At 45.4% G+C, this 26,445-nt stretch overlaps 1 protein-coding gene across 4 annotated transcripts in view; it reads right to left on the bottom strand.

The window, feature by feature from the left end:
• The window catches only part of SNI1 (negative regulator of systemic acquired resistance (SNI1)), a 136,852-nt gene extending 113,626 nt beyond the window's left edge, over window positions 1–23,226 (bottom strand). For 2 of the 4 annotated variants that reach the window (XM_087374824.1, XM_087374823.1), the window contains exons 1-2: window positions 22,993–23,226; window positions 15,302–15,426 (exon numbers count right to left, since the gene is read on the bottom strand). In XM_087374824.1, coding sequence (XP_087230950.1) covers window positions 15,302–15,426; window positions 22,993–23,087 — 220 coding nt within the window. In that variant the 5' untranslated portion in view covers window positions 23,088–23,226. The other 2 variants (XM_087374826.1, XM_087374825.1) reach the window with 2 other exon arrangements.
• Window positions 23,227–26,445: the final 3,219 nt, after the last annotated feature.

The following is a 26,445-nucleotide window of genomic DNA, read 5'->3' as shown; positions in this document are numbered from 1 at the left end:
GAGGGAAAGAAGAATGTGAACCGAAAGCAAACTCATTGTCAGACGCATTTCTCCTTTCTCGTCTGCGCGTGTTCACATGCATGTATGGATCTGTGTCCTCGTAATTACTCGTTCCTATGCCTTGCATAACAGATGGAGTTGCACCAAGGGAATAGGGCAACATACCTTGCACTAATTCTTGTGGGATAGGCACTGTCGAATAACCCAATGTTCTCATGCCGGCCTGTCCTCTTTCGTCAGGGTATACTTGTTCTTCGTCGGCACCGAACTTGAGATGTTGCTCAGCTTCTTCTAAGTTCAATAGAGGTCCTTGTTGACGTATCAGAGAAAAACGTGGAGAAGTAGAAGCACGAGGTGTGCGGGTACCTGCTTCAAGTTCCTTCCTTTTCTAGAATTCAGCAAATTCTTTAAAGAGTTTGGAGAGGTATTCATCACCTTCAATCCTTGCAGACTCTCTCTCGACATATGACGAGGGTGGTGGTTGAATAGAGGTCGATTCAGGCTGAGATTACTTCGCAGAAGAGGGAGAAGACATCTTCAGGTGATGATTTATCTTCCAAGCTTTCCAGATCAAGTCTCAAGTGTCGATTGGCACACCTGGCTCTGATACCATATAAAGAAAGTACTTGGAGACAAATAAAACAATACTAAAGACTAATGATAGCTGAAGAAGAAATATATATATCACAAACGGAACTCAATACAAGAGAAGATATGAGAGAGAAGCTCTGGAGGGAGCAAACATCAATCCTCCAGGGAAGGCAACTGTAGTGGACTTCTGCACTAGTTCCACAAGTTGGAACTGAACCAAATCTAAGACAGCAAACTGATGCAAGGGTTGCTGCAGATCTGGAATAAAAAGAACATTATCTGGAGCAGAAGTTGGGGGCAGATCTGGAGCTGGAAGAAGTGACAGATCTGGAGCAGGAAGGAGGCAGATTTGGAGCTGGAAGGAGAGACAAATCTGGTGCAGGAAGAAGACAGATCTGGAACTGAAAAGGAGGCAGAAGAGGAGGCAGCCAAGAGGCAGAAGTGGAGGCAGCAGAGGAGGCAGCCAGGAGGCAGAAGTGGAGGCAGAAGCTCAGGGTGTGCAGGGACCTCAGGAGCATGAGATGGTAAGGAGCACCTAGGCCCCCCCCCTTTAAATAGGGGGGGACCAGTCGGTCAACCAGCTGGTCAGCCAGCTGGTCGGCCCAGATCTGACCGAAGAACCAGAAGAACTAAAATCAACATGAGAGTACATCTCCCATGGGGGAACTAAGGTATCTATCATAGATCCAATGAGCTACTATAAAAAAGAGGGGGAGAAACTCCATGTGTCGAGAGTGGATCTTATCATGTCATATCGTGTGTCCTGTATCTATGTCATGTGTCCGTCCTGAGTATTGAGCTCTATGTGGGCCCAATTGGGCTTCCACCGAGGGTCACAATGTGCCTGTAAAATATTTGAGTCTGTTATTGGCGTCCATGACTCCTCTCTCTATCATGTACTCAAGGGTGGGGGTGGCACCAGAGGGCTCAACATAGAAAGAAAGAAAGAAAGATATATTAACGTCCATGGGAGGCCTCACGGGCCTATGGGACGAAGTACATAGAAAAGCGAACTCATACAAGCCTCAATGGGCTGAAGCAAAGGGTACGCTAGGACCCTTGCTCAGTATTAATCTATGCTAATAGAATCATAATCATAGAGAAAAAAAAGTCAACTACAACTGTAGAGTGGGCCATATCAATTAATCAATCTATCCAGGTGCTGGGACGAAACCGAAGCCTGGTACAATGACGGCTCTCTAGTGGGCTGCCAAGATGTCTCGTATCTGCGTCTGTCGGGCTGTCTCGTGCTGCGGTGAGGGACGCGCTCTCTAGACTCTCTGGGCTACGTCTAGGGTGACCCCTCGTCTCTGTCGGTCTCCCCTGAGGAAAGCTATGATAGGTCGGACCTCAATAGAGTTATCCTGGGGGCTCTTTGTCGCACATGTGGCCTCTACGCCCCTCTCTCGAAGGTACTGTGCCGGCTGCTCATCCAGAATGCTCTCATGTCAGCTAGCTCCTCCACTCCCCTATGTCCGAGGGCTGACTCAAATGTATAGAAGTCTGTGATGTGTCGCTGTGCTCGGTCACCCTCTATGTCCTGTAGTGGTCTGACCATCCCCTGCTACTCTCTAATCTATCGTAGAAGCGTCTCCCTGTGTTGCCGCATCTCCATCATATAAAGCCCGATACAAACCTGGTCATGGAAATGGATTAGTCGTGACAAAGGACCGAATCCACTCCCCTCTAGGTAGAGACAGTGGTAGCGTCCCTGAATCTCGAAGTAGGCTGGACAAACACAAAGAAAATGCTCCTCTGTCTCAACCGCCCCCAGCGTACATAGTGTGCAGACCCGTTGCTCTTTGAATATACCCGCTACTCTCCCTTCCTCGGTCCTCAGCTGGTGGGATGAAACCCGCATCTGACCAATGGCAATCCTCAGGGCATGGGAGACTCCTCTATCCTCGAGATACTGTGGTCTGATAATGAATCCCTCCTTCGATACTCTCAAGAAGTGGTTGCGATAAAACTGGGTCTTGGTGGGGAGCTCCTGGTCCTCCCCCCAAGTCCGATATGTGTGAAGCTGGAGGAGGTCTAACCGTATGATACGGTTGATCTCATATCGCGGGATGGATTGAGGAGGTGCATCCATGCTGTACTGAAAGGGGGGAAGCCTATCCATCTGGATACCGTGCCTGGCAAGCCATGTAGATATGCATGCATACCATGTGTCTACCCGCTCTCTACGAGTCATCTGGATGACTCTAGGGCCAACCTCGAAAGTCTCCAATGGGATAAGTCCCACACTCTGTGGATGAAAGTCACTGTCTAAAAGATGGCATCAACCTGGAGAGGTGTCATGGCGAACTCTGCCTGAACTATCTCATTTGGAACTGAGGGCTTACATCAGATCATCCTGGATCCCATCGTCACTTGTAGCCGCCTCCAGTCTGTCCTCGGAAGATCGCACCCCTAGAAAGGTGCTACATTCATGACAGTCGGCCGCACTAGTGTGTCAAAAAGCCAGCCCTTCGTCTGTGGATCTTGGAAGTGCGCTTGGAAACACTGCCACTCTAGTCTAGCCAAAGCACTACACCCTCGTGTGAGTCGTGCCTGGGCTGCATGTTTCATCATGAAGATGGGTCCTATGAAGACTGCTCCCAAATATGTGTATGACTGCACTATCTCCACTGGTTCACCACGATAGGTGAAAGTAAGTCGGTTAGTCACTGCTCATGAGGTGTTGAAGATCATAACCTTAGTTTTCCCAAGGTTGACCGTCAAATCTCTCTCTCTACAAAACACCTCTAAAGCCTCCAGATCTCTCTACAACCCCTTTGTTGAAGAGGATATAAGGACTATATCATCAGCATATAACAATATCTGTATGAGGAGATCCCCTAGTAATGAGCCCTCGCCACCTAGGCGATCTATGAAAGATGTGATCTCATCAATGTAGAGTCCAAAGAGAGTCGGTGAGAGAGGGCAGCCCTGCTTCACCCCAATGGTGCCCTCGACCCAATCCGATAGACCGCCTGGGGCATGGACCCTGCCTCTGACTGACTCAGTTTAGATATCCCAAGGACAGTACTAAGTTTTGGTGATGAGTCTCTAGTGAAGTTTTGTGAGGATGTTTCTTGTGGACAATTATTAAGAGGGAGAGCAGAAGAGTAAAGATGAGGAGAGGGGGCACAACTAGAGAGCACACCATAAATGACTAATTGTATACCATATTACTTGAAAAGAACAAATATATGCAAACCCCTTTGGGGTATGAGCTCTTAGTATCTCAAGCCAGGTCTTGTAGCAGCGAGCCTCATGAGCCTAGACCTACCTGACCTCGTCTATGACTAGTGTGGCGCATCGTTGGTTTGGGTAATCAATGACTCTACCTATGTCTATGTACCCATGTGTGAAAAGATAGTGACATTTCCTTGGATCTTGCGGTATCTAGGCATTACATCAAAACATGCTCCTCCGTCTCCACCTCACGTGTGTTGCAACGAGTACAGAGCCTTGAACCTCAATGATCTTGTTGGCAGCAATCTCATGTCCTGCCTCAATTTGGAATTTGTGGGATGAAGCCCTGCGCTAGCCCATGGTGATCCGTACAGTATGGGAAAGGTGAATTTGTAGATACCTGCTGCCTGAATGTAGGAGGCCATTTTTGTTGCATATGGTTGGGGGGGGATACCATGTCTTATGGATATATACCTGCCATAGATCGTCCCTAATGACCTTTTGCATCTCATGCTATGTCAAGCGCAAGAAGAGAGCATCTAGTGAACAGTAATATGGCAATAAGTGATCGATAGTTATGCCTTGTGAGTGGAACCATCTAGAGACTCACGTGTACCAGTAGTACTCATCTCCTTCGGTTGCCAGCTACATAGATGATGAGAGAGCCAGCCAGAGTAATCTCGGACGCCTTGCATCTATCTATCCAAACTATCTAACGCCAACTAGATATGCAATGATCTAGAAAGAGGCATCTGTGTGGAGGGGCCTTGCTACAAACTCGCCTAGGCTAATGTCATATGGAGTACTTCTCTTCCCGATCATGCAAGACAACTAGCTTCTCAAAAAAGGAGTGATCTCCAGTGTACCTACTGAAAATGTGCCTAGAAACAGTCTCTCCAATCTCAATAGAGAGACATGCCCTCCTACCGGTATTGCCCGTTCATGGTAATTTAGGGCACGTGAAAATGCACCCCAAGTATACATATGATTTGGCTATCTCAACGGCATTAGTTTTGAATATCATAACTATGATCTACCCAAGTTGATATTCGTGTCTCCACTCTTACAAAAGATCAGTAATGTGTCAAGTGCATCTGCAGTCCCTCTGCTGTGTCTGATCAGCACTTCATCATCCGCATATAGAAAGATAAGCATGAGAAACTATGCAAAGAAAATGCAAAAAAGATAAGTATAAGATACTATGCAAGATCGAACCTCAACCACCTAGTGTGTCCACCAAAGAGGCTTACTCATCGATGTAAGGGCCAAAGAGAGTGGGGTTGCCTATTTTGAGCTCTCATCTCATGGGTCAGACACCGTCATGTGCTGTCCACCTCCCCTTCTTCCGTTTCTTCCCTATCTGCTCTCTCTCCAATGATCACTTTCCCATCTCTGTATGCAACTCATTTCCCTGCTTGTCGAGCACACATACCATTCCCTCCCTCCGGTCCTCTTGCTATAGGAGTGTGAGGTCATCATCCAAGCATATCTTAGTTCCTTTCAATGTTGCACAACCCCTTTGTGGTGCACACTCTCTTGTAACTCTCTCATACAAGGCGATAACTGCCATATAACATCATGTGCTATGCCCAAAGCTCAGAGTCCTGCCATGAGGGAAGCCCATGGTATCAAACAGATGCCTTTTAGAGGTGCACAAACCAGCAATATACTATTTGGTTCCGGTATTAGGCTTCCTCTACGATGGCTCTAAGGGTGAAGATGTGTCCAATGTGGATCGGTCTCAGCTTAAACCTGCCTGTGCAATCCCTAGCATGCCCATGCTCTCAACGTGCTCACTGATGTGTATCAAATGACCAGCCATGATGTGTATCTCAAGTGTTGACCCTGCATCAAATGGCCAACCATGATAGTCCAGTAGTTACTTCCATCCATGGGATCCCCTACCTCTAAATGGGTATGATAGTGTTTGAAGTCCAGGAGATGGGAAAGCCTTTGCAACAAGTCTCTTGAACAGCTTGGGTAGGATTGGAGCAAGTACCCCACCTGCAGGTTAGGAGTTCTCCTAGGAGGCGCTCTTGATCCTCGGCTTTGCCATTCTATATCGTTTTGATATCCCCTTTTAAAATTCACATGAGCTTTGGTGAACAGTGTGGAAGCGGTGGGGCAAGGGATATCGTCTAGAATGGGCACAAACTAGTCAAGAGCATCATAGAAAATATCTGTGTATGATTTCCAAAAACCAGGGTCCTTGATGGACATGGTGATCTCCTTTTAGGAGCTTCATCCATAATCCTTTTGAGTTACTGTTATACATAATATCTTAAGAACTCTTTGTTCACGGCGGGCACACACGGGCATCAAAACCCATCACTCCTTATGAAGCATGGACAAGCCAGAAACCTGTGATTTCACTTTTCTTTTCGGGTTCTTGGCATATGCACATGTTCCCTCTCTGCTAAGGCATAAGCTGGAAGATAAGGATGTTGATCCCTAGTGTAGGAGTTGATGTCCTACAAACAAATCTCAGCTTTCAATGAGTGTTCACTACATTGAGTACAAACTTCAAAGTACAGCAAGGCCCCCCTTTATAGGTAGGCCTAGGTTCATTTTATAGCAATGCTTACAGGATAGCCACCCTAGGATGCCACGTGGCAACTTTAGGCCCCGTACTAAAGTTCTACTTATTTACCAAGTCATTTAGAGCATAACTAATAAACTAAGTACATCTGACCTTTGTTACAGTCCACCCTGCACAAAGGAAATTTGCCCTCAAATTTGCAAAGGATACTGGAACAAGGAATTACAACAATAGAAAGGAGATGAGAAACTCATATTTGGTCGTATCATGCGGGTAACAGCGAGTCCATCTGTCAACAAACCCCTCCAAAACATGTTGAACTGCAGCAAGAATGGTGGTGGAGCAGTAGGTGGAACAGTGGATGGAATAGACAAGTCTCAGCCGCTCCACATAGCTGGAAAATGATCATAACTGGTCCCAAACATCAGTGATTCAGCTGAGCAAGTAAGGGTATTGATCCACTATGGAACAGGGCTGCCATGAGGACTCGTCACCTGGTAATCCCCGACAGTTGATGCAGTACTCAGTGTAGGATTTATTTCCGAGGATGTGGTCTCTGAATCCAATGATCCTCTCAGGTATATATTGAATATGGCCCTCCTCATCCATGGGAGGCAGCTCTTCCATAACCTGATCTGTGGGGCCCAAGTATTTATTCAAAAGGGATACATGGAACACATTATGAATCTTGGAAGAAGAGGGCAGCTCCAACCTATAGGCTACTTCCCCAATTCTCTGCAACACCTTGTAAGGACCATAGTATCTGTGGGTCAGCTTAGTGTTTGTGTTCCCTTTCAATGAAGCATACCTAGACTTATGGAGCCTTCTTCAAATGCAGGCTCCCTCCTATGATCATCAGCATATGCCTATATGTGTGCCTGGGCTTTTACCATGTGGTCTTTGCATTGCTGAAGTAAGGCTGCCATGTGTGCCAAATCATCAATGGCTTGCTGGTTAGTCATGGCTCCATCCACAACAATAGAAGGAACATGAACTTTGTAGCCATACATGGCCTCAAAGGGGCTCATCCCTATGGAGGTGTGCTTGGTGTTGTTATAAAAAAACTCAGCCAAGTGTAGTCATTTCTCCCAAGTAGTCTGGGTGTCAAAACAAAAATGTATAAGGTACTCCTCCAACCACCTATTGACCCTTTCAGACTGGCCATCAGTTTGTCGGTGTTCAGCAATACTTGGAGTGAGGATTGCACCCATTACCTTGAACAATTCTTGCCAAAACAGGCCCATGAATTTGGCGTCTCTGTCACTCACTATTTCCTGTGGTAGACCATGTAATTTGAACACATTCTCCATGAACTGAGTAGCAACCATGGAGGCTGAGTATGTGTCTTTGTGGGTATAAAGTCTGCTGCCTTGGTGAGCCTATCCACAACAACAAACATACTATTCCAGCCCTAGCTGTCACAAGTAGACCAGTTATGACGTCCATTGACATGAGGGTCCATTTACCCTCTGGAATGGGCAGAGGCTGAGGCCAACCTGCTGGCTTGAGGTTCAATTCCCTGTTTTGTTGGCAGGGCCTGCAGCTTTGTGCATACTTGTTTACATCCTTCCATAGCCCCTTCCATATAAAGCTCTGCTTCACCCTTTCATAAGTCTTAAACAGTCCAATATGTCCAGCCATAGGAGAGGAGTGCATATCCTACAGGACCAGCAGCCTGTATTTGGAATTCTACACAAGAAAAATCCTCCCTTTGTACCATAATAGGCCATTATACAGTTTGTAATTGGGACTTTGCAGGTCCTGGAAAATGACAGCAACCTCAGGGTCTGAAAGATATTCTCCTTGGATTCCAGGAATCCACCCCTTGTATACCTCAATAATAGAGCTTAGGGTGCATGTGCACATCCTAGATAGAGAATCTGCCACTATATTCTCCCTCATCCTAATCTGATGATATCCAAATCTGAGGTCTATCTTGGTTAAGAACTTGGCTTCGTTCAATTCATCCAAGAGATTACCAACCCTTGGTAAAGGAAATCTGTTCTCTGTGGTCATTTGTTGAGATCTCTGTAGTCAATACACATCTTGAAGGACCTATCTTTCTTTTTCACCAAAAGGACACGTGATGCCTAACCACCTAACCGCTCTTCCACATAAGGGGGCGGGGTCTATGAGACTCAGGATACTGAGACCCTTGTTTGCACCATTTGGAACTGTAATGGTACCCTTTGGTCTGAGCCTGGGAATTTTTCGGAGTCATACACAAGAAAAGACATAGTCTTCTACACAGAGACACATCAGAGCCCAAAGTACCCCTTACCGGTGGTCAGTGGATACACTTGGGAGCATAGTTGCATCCGTACGCGTACGGATGGTTTTTCCGTACGCCATCCCTACGGCCTTCCGTACAAGGTTTTTTTTTTTTTTTTTTTTTTGGGGGGGGGGGGGTTTGGTTTTTTTGTTGTGTGTGTATGGGGGGGGTGGGGTGGGTTTTGTTTTGTTGGGGGGGGTGGGGGGATCGATTTTGTGCCTGGCCAAAACCTTCGAAAATACATTTTTTAGCACTATTATAATCCATACGTTGCTAATCCGTACTCCGTACACTATTAGCCGACTTTGGCTGTGGTTGGCCTCAAGGATGGTCTCAAGGAGGAGGAGGATGGCACTGATGCAGATGATGATAAGGATGAGGATGAGCAAGAGAATGAGGATGAGGATGCAGGCTGCAGCTTGAGGCTTGAGCCTCATCGGTTGTGAATCGTGATGCATTTCAATTTTCAGCTTTATTTCCGGGCCGTGGCAGCCTTTTCTTCTATGATGTTTTGCCTTAAATGTTTTGGTGTAGTACCTACTTCCAAGTTTCTACTATTTACTACCTTTGATCATGATGTTTCGTGTATTATTGATCTATCATTGACACTATGTATCAGAATCCAGATTCTAGATGCCTCTGGTCTCTAGAGGGCCGAGGCTGGACTCTTTGGACTTTCATGAATCATGACTTTAATATTAATACAAGTTTGAAGTATGAAGTTTCAATTTGAAAGTTTGTAGCTCTATGTCAATGTAATGTGTACAATGTATATTTTTCTAAATGATTTTGAGTAAAATTAGGGTCACATATGTTTCAGCCCTAGGGGTTGAACCATACTCCAATCATACTTCCATACTCGTATGACGTATGCGTATGGTAACGTATGGAAAAAACTATGCTTGGGAGTCAGCCTACAAGGGAGAGACGAGGGAGACAGGTGGAGTACGGGGATTAGGAGGAGTAGCAATCTTATATAGATCATCTCTTATTGGGGCGATCTCAGTGGAGAGGAGAGATCCACACTCTAGGTTTCTTTGGATATGACTACAACACAACACCAGCCGTGATCTCTTCATAGCGACCTGCTACTTCCCACTAGAGACCTCGCATTTTACCAAAGCAGTGTGCGAGGAGGCTGAGACATCACCATATACACCCCTCTATCATGATATCATGGATCTCTCGAGCCGCGGAAATGTTCTCCTAGTGGGGGACTTCAACGCGAGGACAGGAGCACGCCAGGTGCCACTACTAGATATTCGAGAGGATGTTGTTTTACTTCCGGACATAGATCTAGCTGACACTAACATATCACGAGTGTCTCCTAATAGACGGGCCCCACTTCTTACGGACGTGCACTGCTGGATCTAGGTCCGGCACACAATCTCATTATCTATAATGGTTTTGAGCGATGGCCCTCCTCTGGCAACTTCACCTGCTTTCCGCATGGAGGGGGGTCTAGCATAGTTGATTATATCTTGGGATCCCCTACCTTCACATCACATATTACAGACTTCTCCGTTTCACCACCACCACCTGGGGCTGATCACACATATCTCTTTTTCTTCAATATCACCACTCCCCGCCTTGCTCTACCACTTACCACACCACCCACCTACACTACCTATCACAACATACACTTTGACCACAACGTCTCACCCATATACTCTGCACAGCTTTACACTTTACTCACCTATATTGACCACATACCCCTCCTAGAGGACCAGGCCACGTTGATTAGCCGATCACTACATGAAACTGCCCTTCACACCTTCCCGTACACACGTTCTAACCGTCCACCGCCTCTAGGTTCTATACGATGATGAGTGTAAGGCTCTTCGCCAACAACTCCGACTCGAATCCCAACATGGCCTACCAAGTGAACTAGACACGTTATGCAAGTATCGTCGTCTAGTTCGCCAAAAGAAACGAAACTTTGTTCACCAAAACGAGGATGAATTACTGAACATCCTTTTCAGTAATAATTCCAAATTGGCAACAATTTCTTGAACGGCGGTCCCCCTCACCACTCACAGACACTCCAGTTTGGCACAACTACACGCGCACACTTTATGACATCCCCAACCAGCCCACACCCGACCTACCTCTTGCACTCTTTTCACTAAGGGGGGCATCAAAGATGCGGTCATGAAGCTTCACAATGGCTGAGCGAAGGATCATGAGGGATTATGCACAGAGTTTGTTGCATACGGGATTGATATCCTAGCCCCTATCCTGGCAAAGCTATTTAATGAAGCAGTTTGTCTCAACTTCCCACACACTTGGACCAACACTATCACACCTATCCACAAGGCAGCGGATCCCATGGATCCAAGGAGCTACAGAACCATTATGATCGGGCATTGTCATGTCCAAGATATATGCTTTGATGCTAGATATAGAGGTCAGTCGCTATGCAAAGATGTAGGGACTCAGAGCAGATGGGCAAGCAGGCTTTTGACGTGACCACAGGACCATGGATCATATCTTGACAGCTAGGAGTGTCATAGAGGAAGCCAGGACACGGAGACAGAGAGTATATTGCTGCTTTGTGGATTTCCGCAAAGCCATTGGTACAGTACCTCGAGCATGCCTAATCAGGAGGTTATAGGAGCTAGGGTATTGGCCAAAGATAGTTTGGTCTGTTATGGCAATTTATAAGAGGGTTTCTGGCAGGGTTCCGACAGGGGGCGGATGGACAGATGAGATCCTCGGCACCATTGGGGTCAAACAAGGTTGTCCACTCTCACCAACCTTGTTTGGCCTGTACATAGACGAGCTTGAGTCTTTTATGAGGACACTAGGAGGTGTTGGTTGTTCTCTCGCCGGTTACTTGCTCCAGATCCTTTTGTACGCTGCTAATGTGGTGCTATTATCCTCGTCCGCTGAGGGGCTCCAGAGACATCTAGATGCACTACTGGCTTTTTGCGAGTCTCATGACTTGAGGGTCAACCTAGGTGAAACCAAGGTTATGATCTTCAACACCTCCAGAGCAGCTGCACATAGAGAGCAATTTACTTTTGACAGGGCGCCAGTTGAGATTGTTTCATCATACACATACTTGAGAGTTCTGTTTTCAGGACCTATCTTCATGACGAGACCGGCGATGCAGACGGGTAGAGGTTACGCTTCCCTGGCCCGACTCGAGAAACAGTGCTTCCACTCGCACTTTCAGGACCTGCGGCCCAAGGTTCTCCTGTTCGACTCCTTGGTCTGACGGCCATGTATGGTAGCACTTGTTGGGGACCAAACCTCTCCGACACAGAGTGGACTTGAGTGGAGAAATTACAGGTTCTCCTACTCTCATGGATGATACGCAGCAAGCCATATGTCCCTCATCAAATCATACAAGCTGAGTTCGGGGCATCTCCTCTTTAGTTAGATGCGGCATTCCAGACTATCACTTATCTCTACCGAGTGCGCGCATACAGCTCATGTACCACAAGGCGATGCAGGCTACCTTGGTTGGCACTCGCAGCTTAGGGTGATCAGAGATGTTGGTACACACGCACATGCGGGTGGTTTGAGAGATTGGGTTTTCATATAGACGCCTGCCACCCTTCCAGTATAGCATTGACGCTCCATTTGTCCCGTTCTGGGGCAACGAATTCAACCCAATCATCCGAGAAGATCTTCTACAGCTACACACATTCAGGACCTGGCTAGCATAGGCAGAGCTCCCTGTGAAGCTCAATTTCTATCAGGACCATTGCTTGCACATTTCAGCAGAGGGTTTCATCATCCTACCAAGGTACACCCAGATCCATCTACCACATTCACTCAGAATTGCCCATGGACAGTTACGTGTGTCATCGCACAGACTCTATATCGAGAACAGGCGTGAAGAGGGGATACCTAGGGAGAGTCATATCTGCACATTGTGTGAGCGCCATGAGGTGGAGTCAGAGGAGCACTTTCTTTTCCATTGCCCACTCTACTATGAGATTCATGGACGATACCATTGCCTTTTAAGAGACGGATTCGAGGGCCTCTCCAAACGACTCCATACCCAGACCAAAGATTCCTGATAGCTTTTATTCACGAGGCGGTCCGACATAGGAATCGTCTCATCAAATCGAGGAGACAAGAGCAGGGGACCGTGCCCAGCGCATCCCAGAGTCCGGTGTTGGAGAGTATAAGGAGAAGCTCCTTTTTTAGGGCTCTGCCAAGCCTGACTTTGCCTCCAACGTAGTCGTGGTTAACCAGGTCCTTTTGGCTACGGCATGGTTTGTTTGTTCTTGCTGGTGTCATTCAAGGGATTGCATCACTCAACTTTAGAGATCGATAAGGAATTTTATATGGAGTGGACGTGATGGCACAGAGGATGTTACAGCCAAAGTTGCTTGGGAGACTCTCATTCTCCCCACTTCAAAAGGGGGTCTCAATATAATTGATCCAGATTTACAGAGTAGGGCCTTGCTTTGCAAGATGGTTGTGAGCAGACTTATGCCTGGGCAGGAGCCGTGGAAGGACTTTTTTATTCGCAGCATACAGTCATGCACACCATCTTCAGGAGGAGGCTGGATGGATAGTACCAAATGGATCTTTACTTTGGCCCGTCTCAGATCTCCTTCCACCCCTCTCATGGCAGCTATTATGAAAGCATGGGCTTCAAAAAACTATTCGGAGGGTTCCCCCTTCCTCTCGCAAAGAGATTGATAGGCAGCCACTCATGTGGATCGACAGTATTTTGGACGAGCATGGTAGACCAATGAGTGCCTCTCATTACATGCAGTGGTCAGTTGAGAGAGGGGACCTGGCTCCACTGTGGGTGCCTGGAAAGCTTTCAAAAAGCTTCCATAGGATAAGAAAGCTCAGCTGGTTAGTCATCTCAGAGGGACTGCAGGCAGAATTCAGCAGATTGATGCAGCCTTGCCATTGGACTGGATGGGGACAGATGACAAGCCTATCACTTGCTCCACTTGGACGGCACACGGTTTGTAATGCCAAGAGATTTCAGCTCAATTGTAGAGATTGGAGGCCCTCTAGAGCTCTTCATTGGGATGCCGTTCATATTTCTGCTGATCTGCAGAAAAGTTTCTAGAGAAGACTCTAGAAATCCCACAGGAATAGAAAAATTACTCTCTTTTTCTTGCTTTCTATTCATGGTGGGATTGTAGTGAGCCTATGGAGATCCACGTTCGCAGCTGACCCTACTTGCCCCATTGCCTTGCTGCCGTGGAGACTATTCAGCATTGTTTATGGGATTGCAGACAAGCATGAGTTATTCAGTTCTTTTGCACCTCCCCCCTTCTTCATAACTTGGGGCTCAGTTGCTTGGCTTTCCCTTTTGGGGCCTCACGTCTTCTTTGAGACATGACTCATCATGGGCTATAGCTATCACAGACGACAGCCATGTCTCTGGATGATGTTCCTACCTCACCCTTCAGGGTTGAGCATACCTCAATGGACTCTTCCTGGGAGATACTAGCGAGCATATCAGTGTGGCATATATGGAGAGCCAGGTGCACAGAGGCACGTGATGGATCCCAAGTTCGCCCCTCTCACACTATGGCCAGTATATGGACAGACACTATACACACACTGATGGCCATTTGGACGGGCATGCAGGGGTCCTCTCGGGCAGCTTCTGCTAGGAGGGTTGCTTTCCTCAAGCAATGGAGGGGCTCCCCCTTCTTCTTTGAGTCTTCCAAAGGGTTGAGATGGCATTTTCAGCCTCAACCGTGGTTATTTACCTCTTCTTGAGGAGTTTTTACTCATGCACAGCGCGATGTATTACCGCCTTGAGCTTGCTCTGGCGGGTTTTATTAGAAAGTCTATTTTTGCAGCAACAACCAAAAAAAAAACTGCTATATGTTTTTTTTTAATATTCAGAATCCATGTCCTTTCTCTCAATCATAGCCCAGATTGCCATGCACCATGCGTTTTTGTGTACCCCTGATTGCAGCTGGTTACCTCTTATGAATCCATTTTGACTTTATCCATCCCCAAACACAGAACACTTTATGTCATCCTCGGGTCAAAGGCCACTTTACAAATGCCAATAAAAAAACCCCTAAGTGCAGAATTATGGCGATTGCCCATTCTTTATGGTAATTTTTGTTAGTCATCTAGCCCCGTCTTTTGCCAGCCTTGGTGAGCCCACTAGATCTTTTAAGGAGGAAGACGTCCTTAGGTCATTGGACATATAATTTCTCGTCCTTGTGAAACATCCTGTCATGAGGTCTTGTTGAGACTAGGATTTAAGCAAACCCATTACAATCAAGACCTTATAATCTTCTCTTGTTTTTTATCTCGCTCCATATTAAGAACATGCATATCAAGTTCCAAAAACACACAACACTCACCCCTTGACATACATATTAGATATATAAAAGGGCCTCTAAGACTAAGTCATAAAAGCATTACAGGGTCTATAACATGCATGTAAATGCAACAATAATTGTTCGTACATTGCATGAAATACACCATGTAAGGACCTATAGATGGGAACCTGCTAACAAAAAATCAATAACAGTTGCAATTAAATTTTATCAAAAAGAGACGCAAAAGGTATATTCAAGCCCTCCTTATGCAAGTTGTTAGGAATGGACCAAAAGCGCATGTTCATTCCAAATAGTACCATCGCATGCAATGCACCAAAATATACAAGATCTTCAAAAAAAGAAAGTAATAGAAATGTATCAGTATGAAGCACATAGCAAGCCCAAATTTTATGAAATGCAGATTCACGCGGTTCGGGAGCTTATGGATACGATCATCTTCGATGTCATCTGCATCCTTCACACCAATTGTGTCCAGCAAAGCTAAAATATTGTCTTCAATTACTTGGCCTATTTCAGATTGATCTTGGCGAGAAGTATACATCCTTTTTAGCTCCCTGTTGTTTCAAACCAATGTTGGTAAGACTCTCTCTCTCTCTCTCTCTCTCTCTCTCTCTCTCTCATGGTACAGTGAGGAGGATTCGTTTAGTGATACCTTAGCACATGTTACAGCAGCCATGCCTAACATCGACTGGACAGCAGATGAAGACAACAAGTTACAAGCCCGATAACTCTGAGATGATGGTGAAGCTAGACCAGTCGTCGTAAAGGTCGTGCTGTTATTACATTTAACTCACGAGATTTAAGACTCAAGATCCTATGACATACAAGCTGAAAGGAACCAAGATATCAATAGCTGAGGAACTTACCAGAGCTCAACTGAAGGATAAAGCAACAGAATTAGCCAAGGCTAAGGCTGCCAAGAAGGATGGAAAGTAGGTAGTGTACTGCGGAGGAATAGCACTCATTAAGGAGAAATTCTTTCATGGAAGTATGACAACAAAGATTGAACGTCTCAAGAAGGCAACTCCCCATATTGAATGGGATCCAGAAAATACAAATTTCGCCCACTAAAAGGGGGTGCAGGCAAGAATAATCTTTCAAGACAAGACAGCAAGGAGCAAAGTCCTCAGACAAACCGAAAAGCTGAGAGGTAGAATATGGATTTCAGAGGAGCTCACCCCGACTCAGCTCAAGGCAAGAAAAGCAAAATTGAAAAAAGTAAAATAAGCTCGAAAGGAAGGAAAATGGGCTCTTTATCAAGATGGTATAGCACTAATCAGAGGCATTAATCCTAGACGCAAAGATTCTCAGTCTAAAAATGATGTAATGAAGGCCACTCCACAACAATAGTATTAGACTTTAGTAATGAGCTAAATAATTCGAGCTGAGACGCCTTGTGCACTCCTCCACTCTCTCTGACACTCAGAGATATAAGGGTTTCCCTTTTTTGGATGTGTACTTTGTCTCATAGTCCCGTGAAGGCTTCTACAGATGTTAATCTCTCTCTCTCTCTCTCTCTCTCTCTCTCTCTCTCCAGATTATTCAAGCACAGTATGGGTCCTCCCCACTACAACTGGATACAGTATTTCAGGTTATCACCTACCTATACCGGGTCAGGGGGTATGGGATTGCACTTCTGGGCGCAGCAGATTACCATGGCTAGCATTGTCTCTTCTATGGCACTATCAGCATCAGGTGACCAGAGATGCTGGTATGCACACATAGAGAGATGGTTTGAGCAATTGGGGCTCCACATGGACAGACTCCCTCCCTTCTAGTACAGCATGGACACGCCATTCTCATAGATCTATCGGTCTTCTGAAGACTTCAATAAACTTTCTCTCTCTCTCTCTCTCTCTCTCTCTCTCTCTCTCTCTCTCTCTCACACACACACACACACACAAAAGAATGTGTTCCCTGTAGAAGGACAAGCCATTAGTCAATATATCAACTACATTAATAAAGTACAAAAGTTGGAAACAAATATGCTGCCATGAATGGGCTCTTGAAGCAATGAGGGGAAAAGGCAGTACAAGGAAGGTCCCACTGGTTAAAGAATCAAGACTGGCAACATATGGGAAGAAGTGCTGGAACGATCAGGGCTTGATGGATAAACATGGGCTAAACCAAAAGAGGTCATGGCCTTCTCATTAATCCCATGATTGTTTATGGAGAACAAAACTCCATCCAAGATGGACTCTCGATGCAGAAGGTCTGGAAAGTCTTTCAATTGTTTGATAGAGTAGAAAGAGGTCTGGGAAGTACAAAAAAGTGTGTGAGTATAACAATCTGTGATTAGCAGTGCAGCTATTAAGGGCTGCAATTAGAGACTACTGTACCGAGCTTCATCTGGTTTTTCCCATAGATCATATTGAACAGCTCAGAACAGACCCAATTTAAATTCCTAAGAAACATTCACGCAAGTAGGATTCAGAAGGGAGGAAAAAATCGGACATGGCATTTATGAAGGACCTCAATGAGACAAAAAGGATGGAAGACAAAACGAAACAAACACTCTCATACAACGATGACATTGAGAATGGGCTGAACAAATTAGCCATCAAGAAAGCACCAGATCCAAAGGGCTCCTTCCAAAATATTAAGGGCAGAAAACAAAAAGGACTCTCAAAATAATAATATAGAACAAGGCAACAGAAGAAAAGGATTGACAAACTAACAAAATCGTTCCCATATTCAGAGGAGGAAACAGCAAAGATGCTGGAAATTACAGAACTATCATGGTCAACAGTCAGCCGGATCGCCAACCTATATGCCATATTTCTTTAAACAAAAAATCAATAACTATGCAGAAACTAGTGGCATCAAATCTTCATCACAAACAAGTTTCAAGCCACCAGTTAACCACTTTGTCACAACAAGAGCAATGGCATTCGGCCACTTTGGAAGGGCTTTAGCCCTATAAACGGGCCCATTTGGGGGCAGTTCAGGGGATCCATCTTGGCAGACGCCCCCCTTAACCATTTTGGGCATAACTTGGTGCAAACTTGCAGCAGGCAGGAGAGTACAAGTGTGCACAAGGGTGCAGCCTGAAGAGCTTGCACTTGCAGGTCACTGAGGAGTGCCAGGGCAGAGTTAGGAGCAGGTCTTGTGCTCTCCACAAAGCACCCATGGTAGCAACAAGCTGCATAGTGACAGATTGGAGCTAGCTGTTAGGTCAGTTTTGAAGCACTACATCTTGCGATATATAAGTTGTCCTACTGGTTTCTTTTCCTCCAGATCTAAGTGCTTGTGAGTTGTTTCACGTGCACATGTATTGTCTAAGGATTGGATTGCAGTATTCATTCTTCCATTGCATACACCATAAAGTTCACATACTTCGGTTGTGCAGATTTTCTAACATTGTATCGGAGCCATTGTTCTGAGCTAGTGGTACGTGCTGAGATTCTCTAACAGCATTCACATTTGAGGGGGGTAGATTTTTGAAATATTCAACACGAGTCGAAAGGTCATATACAATTAGAAACGGAATGCATGCCTCAAGTCCTAGCCTTTGGTACCATGATAGAACACACAGCAGAAAATGAATTGCTCACAAGATCACACCTGAGAACTCTAGACCTTACTCGGGATGTGCACACATACATGTAAACGTAAACCATGCTCATGTTAGAAAAGTCACTGACCCACCTGTGAGCACCCAATATGAGAAGGACAAGGGGTCAGGAGACTAGGTAACCTGAAGCATGGAATTTCACCTCAGTCTGGACCTGTTCAGAGGGTTGTCTGCATCACAGATTGGTGCGCAGGGCTACGATACACTGGCAGCGTGTCTGCGTGGCAGCAGAGCTGCAGGACAGCATAAGGGCTGCACTGCTAGGGCCTATTTATAGGCATGGCAGTATCGGAAGGAGGAGTGACCTTCACCTCCCGTTGGTAGAGCCCGTAGCTTTCCTATCGGTGGGCTCTATAGCCTTGACATTGTCCCCTTCTCCTTTTGTTCTAGAGCTTTGATGATCCCTTTCTTCCCTCCCCCTTGTCCAGCTCCGTTCAGTCCCTTTCTTCCCTCCTCCTTTTGTAGCTCCCCCACTTTTGCCTGCCTCTCTTTCACCCTTCTCCTGACCCTTTGATACCGCCCCGTTTTGTCCTTATCAAGGCCTCCACTCTCCTCCCCCTCTCCTCCCCCATTGGCACTCTTGCTTCCACCCCCTCTTGGCCCTCCCCTTTTGCAAACCCCCCTGCCCCCCCCCCTTCTTGCCTCCTTTTATTTGCCAGCCTCTGGTAACATGGTTTGTGTAGGTGCTGGAGAAGTCAATTTTGGAGCTGGAGCAATAGAGAGAACTAGTGCAGAGGCCACAATTGGACAAAAGGTGATGGTGGACAAGATTTGTGCAAGAGTCATAACTGTTGCAAATGATGAAGAGGACATGGAGGGTGTAGAAGTCATAGATTATGTGAAAGCAGTTCTGAAAGGCATGGATGGTGCGAAATGCACTACTAATGCAAAAGTTGATAGGAAGGAAAATTTGGAATGGACATGACCAGGATGATTGTAAACTATGCTCGTGCAAATGTCATGACTGATATAAAAGTTATTACCATGCTAGATGCTACCGATGCAAACATACTTGACACAGATGGAGCAGGTCCCGAGTGTACTCTTCCACTGATGATATTACATTACAAGGCTTTCTTTCAATGGTATAAGACTAAACTCTTGCAAATATCTGTTAGAAACGGCCTCACCTCCTAGCTTCCTCTTAATTAATAGACGCTAGGATGTCTCTGCGTGGAAGAGATGGGGCGAAGAATCAAAAAAGTTTGACACCCACCATGAAACTATAGAACTTAGTGGCCTCTCCATCCCCTCACATCACCCTCAATAATGTGAATGGGCATAATGCAAGTCATGGCCCCATATGTGTGCTTGGGATGTCCCAGACCAATAGGACACACCTCTTCAACCAACAGTTAGAAAACAGAGCTGTGATACAACCAACAATCCCCGCAGCAAAAGAATATGAAAACATTTGCCCAGAAATCACAGTGTTATTTCAAATCTCACTTCCTTCCTTAATGTGCACACAAGTGCATAGAGATAGACTTAGATCTTCGAACAGTGCAACAGTAGAGTAGAACAATAGATTGTGTATTACAGATTGCCCCTAACAAATGGACAAAACCTGATACAAAAGGGTGTGCTCCAGTGTGCCACCATCTGGCAGACAAGGTGCTGCATAGATACACTCAAAACTGTCATCTACTCTTGGCACCTTCAGCCTACACGCTCTCCTAGAGCTTCAGTGGGCTGCATGGTAATGCACCTCTGGACAATCCTTGCTGCATCTCTTCCTGATGAAAACCTGCAGGCTGAGTGCTCCACCAACATTGATCCCGTAAACCCTAAATGTGCAGTGTACTGCTGTTCACCCTGTAGGTGATCTGCAGACTGTTCTGCCTGAATCGTCAGTGATTCCTGGTCTCTCTGCTGCCCTGCTAGACAGCCAGTACTAAGGACTACAGAATAAGTCTGGGGGCCTCCCTGCTGCTGGATGTGCAACCCAAACTGAGGCACCAGAAGACCCAACCATCTGCCCCTAGCCCCCAAAACAGGCTGACCCAGTCTGCAGACTGGCCCAACCTGTCCGCAGACCTGATGGGCCCCAAAGGTGGTGACTCACTGCCATGTCGCAGTCACTGAATGCTGCACCTATTTCTGGCAACGCTCTGACCTGTTGTCGCAGCCCGACCTGCTGCTGTCCTCTGCGCAGACATCTGTTGTCTGCAGGCCTGTCTGCAGACCAATAAATCCTGCACTTGTGCCGCGTTTCATGTATATGACCTGTACATGCAGTCCTGTTCTGACAAACTGCTGCGCAGCATCCATACAACATCTGTACAGCCCTTTAGCAGGACCTTTTCTATGCTGCCAAGATGGCAGCCTGTGTGCTGCCCATGTTGCAGTCCTGTTCCCTGCATGAGAGGGACCAGCTATAGTACTGGAATCAATGTCCATAGCATCATTAAGGTTGATAATGTCAGACTCCAACAAATCCTCAAGACAGCAGCCACGGTATGAGGCCCGCCTCAGTGCTTTGCATTCTCTCTTATAACTTGCTGTGCATTCTAATCAAGAACTGAAGTAAATGCACCAATGCGCCTACCATCAAGGCCAGAGGCATCACATAAGACAGCCTTGGAGCTCACAAATTCCTCGCCATAGCAGTTGCACGACCACGCCTTGGTTCTTGACCCCGATGACACTCAGGGGTTAAGCATGGTGGTATAGATCCCCCAAAGAGAACTCGCAGGTTTAGGCATGGTTAATGAAGTTTGAACTGCACATTCAGGAAGCAGCATGCATAAGTTAACTGTTATAACTAGGATCTAGCCGATATTGAATTTGCACAAATCAAATAATAAAAAGACGGGCTGAACCTGAAAGACTGAAATTTGACTTTGCAAGGCTGAAATTTGAATGATGATTTCAGATTTGCAAATCACACCAAAAGAGAGGCCACCCACAAAGGTGTAAAAGTCTCACTGCTCAAGCTGTGAAGGACTGATGCCTGAGCCTCGCGGGTATAGAGCCAATTAGGAAGGAGCAAATGTTGTTCCTGGTTGCACTTTCTTCCGTTTCAATTAACCAAACATTCTTATAAGTATATGTCTTGTTCTATTCTCATGTTAATTTAAACTTTTTCATGCTATAAAAATGGTGATTCAGTAAGTTCAACTATGACTTTACTTACTAGGTTATCTCCAGGACCCAAACGTCTTTTTAGTGTAATGAAAACTGGATGTACTCTACATCTTTGTGGTAGAGCTAGTTATAAGTTAAATTTTCTAATATTCTTGCACTTTAAAATAGACTTTCTCCGCTCTGCAAATCCACCTTTTTGCTATACCTACATAACTTCTTGCTCTATCCTAAGCCCTTTTAATGCTTCCTTTCGCTGTTTCAGGCATTTTATCCATGCCTTCGAGAAAGTCCCTGTTTTTGAGCCCCACTACAATTTGTTGAAATCCATAAATCCCTATGAATAGACTAAGATCCATTGCAGAATGTTTTGCATTGTTATATGAAAATATAATATGGGTTAATACCCTTCCCAATTAGATTGCCGTGAACTTACATATACCATAGCACATCCTCCATGATCTGATCCATCGTGTCCACTTAACCATCACTCTATGGGTGATATAGGGTGCTCATGCATCCAACCTCTTACAAACAGCCCTCCAAAAGTGATTGGTAAATTTTGCTATGCCAATGACTAACAATACCAATTCGTAGCCCATATAACCTATAGATATGGTTCACACATAGTCTAGCTAATTTGGGCTGCTTTGGTTGGACTCATTTTGGACAATTGATCCACAACCATCCATCTGTGTTCAAAGTATTCCCACAACGTTTTGCACTTTACATAGTCTCGGACCAGTAATGCTGCCTTTTTAGGTCTTCTATATTCCAGGGTGTCCAACACTTGTAAAATCATGTCATTCGTAAAGAGGCTGACGATTCTAGAATCTGCCTGTCGGCCATCAAAATCACTCTCGTGAGGTTCCCTGGAAAGCTTTGATGGATTGCACAGATCATTCTCCTTGCCTGTGCTGACTTGTCGGCAGAAACAGCTTAATGTTGCCACAGGAAAGAATTACTTCCACCTGAATTGCAATCTGCAAATCCTACGGCCAAGGAAAATCCGTGCTTGAGCTCACCGGAATCCTATGCAGGCCATGCCTTCTCTGGATAAGAAATCGTTGGCAGGAGGGTATGGATGATTGAAAACTGTTTTTAAAATAAGAGAACGGGGATACGTGTACTTGGTAATTTAAAATAAGAGAACGGGGATACGTGTATTGTTAAATTTAAGTCCGCTTTTGCTGAACTTTCTGCGCTTCACCTTATAAACGGCACTAAACTGTCACCAAGCACGTTCATGGCTCTTCCCATTAATCTTGATTCGGAGAATTAAGAAGAAACGCATGAGACCCCCGAGGTAGATACGTCGACAAAGTCGCTGGATCTCAGGTGAGAGACTGTTTCTTACGTGTGTGGGAACAATACAATATATAAACGCCTTTGTTATCAGGTACTTCTACATGACACCTTGGAGTGAGCAGGTCGGAGGAGTTGGTTTTAACCCGGAACTCACTTTCTTCCAGCTTCTTTGATTGCAACAGCACAGGGGGCGGCTGCTACTTCTCTTTCGTAATCAAGAAGCTCCTGGTATGTGTCGCTGTCACCCATTCTTTCCGCGTCCGCCGAGGGTTGTACTAAATATCCGCAAACACGAGTTTGAACTTTGCCAAATAAATGTAAGACAATGTATTTTGCCAGGCATTTGAAGTGTGCATTCTGTCTTTAGATATGTCTACCTATTTTTAATTTGGTTCTCCAAGGATGTAATAAACATGTTCATACTACTTGATGATATATGTTTAAATTAAAATATTGTAATATTTGTTTCTCTTGCAAAATTTGAAATTCTCTTTCCCTTCAACAGCTTGCATTTGTAGGTGAACGCAAGAGAGTCCTCACACACTTAGTGCAAGAGTACAACGAGGATGGTATTGTGATGTACACCCTCCACAATATCTCCTTCATGACAGTGAAAAAAACTATGGGGTTTTACGACTTTAGCATTCTGGCAAAGATCCCGGATGGTGGCAAGAAGATGGAGCTTTCATGGCACAGGTGTCCAAACTTGGATATGGACAAAGAGTAAGCTTGCATTGACTCAAACTATAACCTTGGGTAAACTTGTCCACTAACTTTTGTTTTTGGCCACCTCGCAGGTCTCAGGTGTACTACGCTTCACGAATTTGAATGCATAGCTTGTGGAGTTCCAATGTGGTGCTTGTGTGGCAGCACACGCGTTAATCGTGATCCAAGCCATCCCTTTTGCTTCCCTTGCAACTCTATCCAATTCATCTCGAAGGTGCCTCTCTTGAAAGGGCGCATCTATGCTCGCGATGGTGCAAATGTGACGGTAACCATCCGAGGTGCGCAAGTCAATGTTCTACTCCATCTACAAGCACCTTTCCTTGACTGTACACTGAGAGTGTTCTGAATGTACGCTCGATGCTGCTTGGCATCAAACCTGCTAGAAGCTTCACAATCAACAGCTCTGGTCACCTGGTTGCATTCAAGCCGAACAGATAGAGAGCCTATTGTACTTGCTTAATATTTGCAATAAAGTTGTGGTGTTTCTTCTTCATGTACTTTGACTTTTGAGCCTGTTGCCGTTTGTACCTGCTTTGAAAGAGAAAGAAACAACCTTTCACTTTTCCTATGGACGAACAATTTGACATAGAATCTTAATATTTGCAATAAAGTTGTGGCGTTTCTTCTTCATGCACTTTGACTTTTGAGCTTGTTGTCATTTGTACCCGCTTTGAAAGAGAAAGAAACAACCTTTCACTTTTCCTATGGACGAACAATTTGACATAGAAGCTTTTGACGAGTGGAAACTCATAATTTTTAAGTCAACACACCCAAACAATCGTGACATTGTGCTACGCTTGCTTGACTTCTTCCCTGCATATGCATATGAGACGCTATTGCAATCACTATGTAATTCCATACTTTCTGCTTCAACATGCTTGCCATTTCCTTGGAGAGATTTGCTCTCAAGATCACGGTTGATGTTCGCATAGAAGACTGATCTTGATCACATTGCCCTCATTCTTCGAAATAGCTCGACCTCGCGTGCCTTGCTGTAGGACTATCTTGATAGGGAAAGGCAGATCTTCCAATGTCCATTTGAGCTTGCATGTCAAAATTCTTTAGGAACATACATCGTCTTTCGACACGATGCCCTTTTCGTGCAATCAAAGACAATTCTTATGGACGAAATCACCGATGGCATTGAGTTGTCACCATTGCATAGATGCAAAACGCAAAGACCATACGTCCAATGGACTAAACAACATGAAATTGCTTTGCTAGCTTTAGTCAACACAATGCCTGGAGCGACTACCAAGAACATTGCAATGCAATACACAGAGTCCTTCCCTTTGTTTGCACATTCAGTACAGGCTGTTGTCATGGAAGTCTACAAAATTAGGAAAACCCTATCTATGGCAAACAACCCAATTGTCGGAGCACCTACGAACCCACCATCAATACGACAAAGTTCCCATTCGAGTCCCAAAGCACGTGGATCAAGACAATCTACCACAACAGCAATTAACAAGTTCCTAAGAAGTGTTCAAGATACACCATCATTTCCATGCGACTCATGCTGCATGCTAGGTTTCAAGGGAAAAATGTGTCACACCTCAACACAACAAATGATTTCATGGCCATGCACAATATGTCGATAGAAAGCAGCTCATGATGTGGGCTTCTCTACAAACTATGCCACCAACAAATCCGCAAAGGGGTTGTCCCAACCTACGCTATAATGAACATGCCCCTGCCACAAACGAGAAACACAAGTGCATTAATTGCGCTAGAGGAACGCCTGGTCGCAATCAAATACGTGAATTGACGTATGAAGGGCAATTCGGCCTCCATGGTGCTGTCATAAACATTTTTGCCGATGTTGACAGGGCACAACGTGTCTTGCCACGCTTTCTCGATGATAGCTCAACAGTGGTGGTTGCACTGAAATGTAAGCTAGAGTACAATCATAGCTACATGAGTGGCCTTGTCTGTCCCACTCTCACGCTGAAAGCGTTATCTGAGTTGCTTGGCACACCACTGTACTAGCAACACAATGTCAAGTTAAACGTAGGATGGACTACTCACTTGCTGTAGCTATAGCATAGGAAGTTCCAGAGCCAGCCAATGAGCGCGTCGTTGATGAGAATGAGGACGACAGTCAAATGCACACCCTAAAGCACGGGATTTATACAACATAGCAAAGTGGTAGACTTTCAGGACAAGAGGATAAACATTGATCCATCACAAGGTTTCAATCTGCTAAGCATTTTCAAGGACAAGCATTGCGAGGAGCTCGCCTTCCCAACAATTTTCTACGGCCAACCACGGCAGTACAAGCTATAGGAAAGAGCATCCTACCAAGACATCATTCGATGGGAGCTAACAAACAAGGACAGACAATTTGCACTGTCTATATCGAACCTATTCTTTAAGACAATGAAAGTTCTCATTGCACAAGTGTTGTCCTCATCTTGGGTTCAGATGCGGAAAGGCAAACTGCAAGGCCAACGAATACAAGCAAAGGATGCAGCACAAGACATGAACATCGAGTAGCTATTGCAATCACACATTGGTTTTCGTGACTTCAAGTTCCTTCGCACTTCCTCTAACTACAAACACAAGTTGAAGAAGAGCCTCTTCGCAATGGTCAGGCAACTTGGGCCCCCAACATTCTTATTGACTTTCTCAGCCGCAGAGAAGAACCGAAAGCCTTTGGTATCATGCCTCGATAAGGTTAGACGAACACCCTTTAATCAAATCGCAAACACCCCAACTGTCGAACTACATACACTAATACATGATGACCCCATAACAACTGCAAGGTACTACGTCCACAAGTTCCAAGCAATGAAGCATCTACTCAAACAGGACACATCAATCCTAGGCAAGGTACTTGACTAGCTTTCATTGACAAGTACATATGCACTGACATCTCATT

The sequence above is a fragment of the Dipteris shenzhenensis genome, chromosome 5 (assembly GCF_047967505.1).
Source record: "Dipteris shenzhenensis isolate YYH24624 ecotype China chromosome 5, Dip_SZ_1.0, whole genome shotgun sequence".
Lineage (NCBI taxonomy): Eukaryota > Viridiplantae > Streptophyta > Polypodiopsida > Gleicheniales > Dipteridaceae > Dipteris > Dipteris shenzhenensis.
Note: the sequence above shows the minus strand (reverse complement) of the source record. Positions and strands in the feature narration are given on the sequence as shown.